Source organism: Cyphomyrmex costatus, unplaced genomic scaffold (assembly GCF_001594065.2).
Source record: "Cyphomyrmex costatus isolate MS0001 unplaced genomic scaffold, Ccosl1.0 scaffold28, whole genome shotgun sequence".
NCBI lineage: Eukaryota > Metazoa > Arthropoda > Insecta > Hymenoptera > Formicidae > Cyphomyrmex > Cyphomyrmex costatus.
Genome location: NW_017276910.1, coordinates 358,573 through 362,130, shown reverse-complemented (window position 1 = coordinate 362,130; position 3,558 = coordinate 358,573). Strand labels below are relative to the sequence as shown.

The following is a 3,558-nucleotide window of genomic DNA, read 5'->3' as shown; positions in this document are numbered from 1 at the left end:
GCTTCAGTTTTTCTGTATAGCTGCACAAATAAAAATATCTGCTGCATATTTGTCCTCCGAATATAAAGAGAGACGCGCGTTCTGTGAAGGGAACACACGCGGGTTAAACAGCTGTTGACCCGCGAAAGCGATCGCGATCGCGATTCACGTTTCCGGATATCCCTCGCACACGCGCACGCGTGCGTCTCCAAGTGTATGTTCGTCGTTGCGGCACGCAGGTCGCAGCGGCCCACGTTAAAGATCATGCGCGGTCGGTCTCGGATCGTCGAAACCGGCGGGCCGGCGATCGCGCGGACCAGCTGTGGCACGGCACTCTCTCTCCTGAATCCGGGGCCCGTTCCCCGCGGACAGGCCCATTTTGACTCGGATACCTGCCACCAGGTGGCTCCACCAGCAGTACCCAGCAGCGGCAGGTAGGAGCAGTCTTCGGGGCGCCTTCGCACCGCCAGCATCGTGTGTGTGTATCCTCTTTCCCGTTTTCGCGTTTGAGCACTGTGCCTACAGGAACAATCGTTTCGGGAACTGACAATCAATCAGCGAAAAATATGTAAACGCGTGGCCGAGTTCGGCAAAAGTCAACAAGTCGTGCAAGGGTGAATCACACCGGAGGACTTACCGGGATACCGGAGGTGTACCGGCACGTATCCACGTTGCAATACTTATCTGGATCAATTAGGACAAATTTGGAATTTCCGATCGCCTTGCCAATGATATCGGCGAAACACGGCAGGTGCACGTTCCAGAGGCTAATCCGGGACGATTCGAACGACAGTGGAGGATGCAACAACAACAGCAGCAGCAACAGCAGCAGGAGGAGGAGGAACATCAGCAGGAACCGGAGCAGGAGCAACGGACCCTCGTAATGGTGCCGTCCGCTTCGTCTTCGTCATCTACTTCGTCGGTCACGACGGTTACGATGGACTCACAGGAGACTGATGTCACCGGTCTCGCTACACCGGGCTCCGAATTACCTAATCTAGCGTTGCAGAGTGTCGCCCTGCGGCTTCAGGGTGCCCTCCTCACTGCTCTGCAACGAGCGGCGCTCCTGCCGCCGGGACACGCCGCCGCCGCGGCATTTAATCTGCAGGCATTGGAGACGTACTTCACCCTTCATCGTCTTCATGCGAGCGGTGCGACTTCCGGGGTCGCGCAAACCGCGGGCGCCACCGCGACTGTCGTTGGTAATCAGAGGTGTTCGTCATTGAACGCGAATGTTGACGTGGCCCTGAGCCCGACAGCTGTCAAGAACGACCATCTGACGGCTGATCAGTTGCTCCGATCAGCCGCTTCGGCGATTAGCGAGGACGACGAAGCACGGCTGGACTTTGTGACCGACACCGAGGAGGATCTTGCGCTTCTCGCGGAGGACGACGAGGTCCTGTTGTGCGAGACGTCTGGAACGAGCTCCTCCTCGGCGAACCACGAGCTACTTCTACGACGAATATCCGAAGGAAACCGTGCTAGCACATCCGTGACGACTGTCTCACGATCTTTGACCGTCCCGACATCGTTCGCGTCATCCGCTTCCTCGGGTTGCTCCTCGGCCTCTTCGACCTCGTCTTCCTCCTCCTCGTCCGCGCAACACGCTTCGGTCACGGTGGACTCGAGTGTACCAAGGACTTGCCGTACGTCCAGACCCAAGAAACAGTTCATTTGTAAGTTCTGCAGCCGGCAGTTTACGAAGAGCTACAATCTGTTGATTCACGAGAGGACGCATACCGACGAACGGCCGTATTCGTGCGACATATGTGGCAAAGCTTTCCGACGGCAAGATCACCTCAGAGATCACAGGTAATGTAAATAGGCTCTGTTTATCTGGTAGGCGTTAATCTTCCGATTAGATCTTTCTTTGTGACAACGCTACACGCAATCGCGCGCGTAGCTTTTTCACTGTTGAATGTCTGTGAAATAACTTAACTGATTAAATGGAGAACGTTAATTGAATTAATTATTTAAATTATGAAACTTTTCATTTAAAATAATTTTAACACCGATAAAAAATAGTAGCAATAAAATTATAATTAATGAATAATAAAAAATAAAATTGTAAATGTGTTTTCTGTTCGAGAAACTGTATTTTAATTAATTAAAATTTTTTATGTCAGATTTTATTATTTATACATAGATGTGCTTTTTATTAAATGCACACGAGTTTATTAACAAATATAATTTATGCTTATTAACAATTAAATCAAGTTACGATTAAAATAACCATTTTAGTAGAATTTACTTATAAGCTCCAGCGTACGAAAGAAATAAATATTACAGTATGTTACGTAAAAGAAAATTGAATTAAACGTTAATGCTTTGATGTCGGGTATAGGATTATTTACCGAATTTATTCCCTTCGTGGAAGATTTAGAGACCGCGCGTATTTATCTCTTTATCGCGTCGCCATTAATTACAAGCGTCGTACGATTTACGAACAGACAAATTCACGATACGCCTTTTCTACCTCGCGTAATTACAACGATGATTGAATGACGTGTATATTATATTTAATGGTCAACGTGTCATGATACATTCATTCATTCATATCTTTACCGTTGCAATAATTGTAGTCCTTACTTGTAATAATAATGTTAATTAAGCTAATAATATATTACTCGTTAATTATTTTATATTCTCTCCTTTCAATTTTTAGTATTAAACATGTAAATATATCTTGTCCCGCGCGTCTATAATTTTACAAATTTATACTTTTGAATGCTTTTCTGACTTCGAGAAACACAGATAGAGTAGTTATATAATTGGACAAGAAATTTAAACGTAAGATTCAAACCGGCAGGTTTCCTCTTTTATTTCAGGTATATACACAGCAAGGAGAAACCGTTCAAATGCGCCGAATGCGGCAAAGGATTCTGCCAGAGCAGGACACTAGCTGTTCATAAAATTCTGCATATGGAGGAGTCGCCGCACAAATGTCCCGTCTGTGCCAGGAGTTTTAATCAGAGGAGCAATTTGAAGACTCATCTTCTCACACACACGGACATTAAGCCCTATCATTGCGCCTCCTGCGGCAAGGTCTTCCGTAGGAATTGTGACCTGAGGAGACACTCATTGACCCACAATTTGGGAGTACCGTCGTCGCCACCACCATCGGGTATACCTGTCTCCGCTTCGAGCACCATTGTCCTTCAGGAGACGTCTTAATACACAAATATCGATTTTTCTTCGGTCAGAAAATCTTGCCTGCGCTTTCTGTCAACAATACGGATCGACACTCATTTATTATAACGCCGCAGTGATCTTGACTTCGACGTGCGATCGATTCCGACGGTCGATTCGGTCGTATCCGAGAGCCACGGTCCACCATCGATACGGTCAGGATTTCGATCTCTTGCGCGTATTCGAGCCTCTGACTCACATCGTATCTATCTGCCTGTACTATCTATCATCGTTAACGTTTAGAGCGTAATCATTGTTATGTACATCACGATAATGATATACGAATTCGTGTATGTTTAGGTCTGTAATTCTATGTATGCGATACGCAGTAGGTACTCTCTCTCTCTCTCTCTCTTTCTTGAATAACGCATAGTCGTCTCCATTTTTAAA

At 46.6% G+C, this 3,558-nt stretch overlaps 1 protein-coding gene across 1 annotated transcript; it reads left to right on the top strand.

The window, feature by feature from the left end:
- Nucleotides 1–617: 617 nt before the first annotated feature.
- Nucleotides 618–3,265, top strand: LOC108774965 (sister of odd and bowl). The gene is made up of 2 exons (XM_018541220.1): nucleotides 618–1,791; nucleotides 2,808–3,265. The coding sequence occupies exons 1-2, from the start codon at nucleotides 779–781 to the stop codon at nucleotides 3,151–3,153; spliced, it is 1,359 nt and encodes a 452-aa protein (XP_018396722.1). The 5' UTR covers nucleotides 618–778; the 3' UTR covers nucleotides 3,154–3,265.
- The last annotated feature ends 293 nt before the right edge of the window (nucleotides 3,266–3,558 follow it).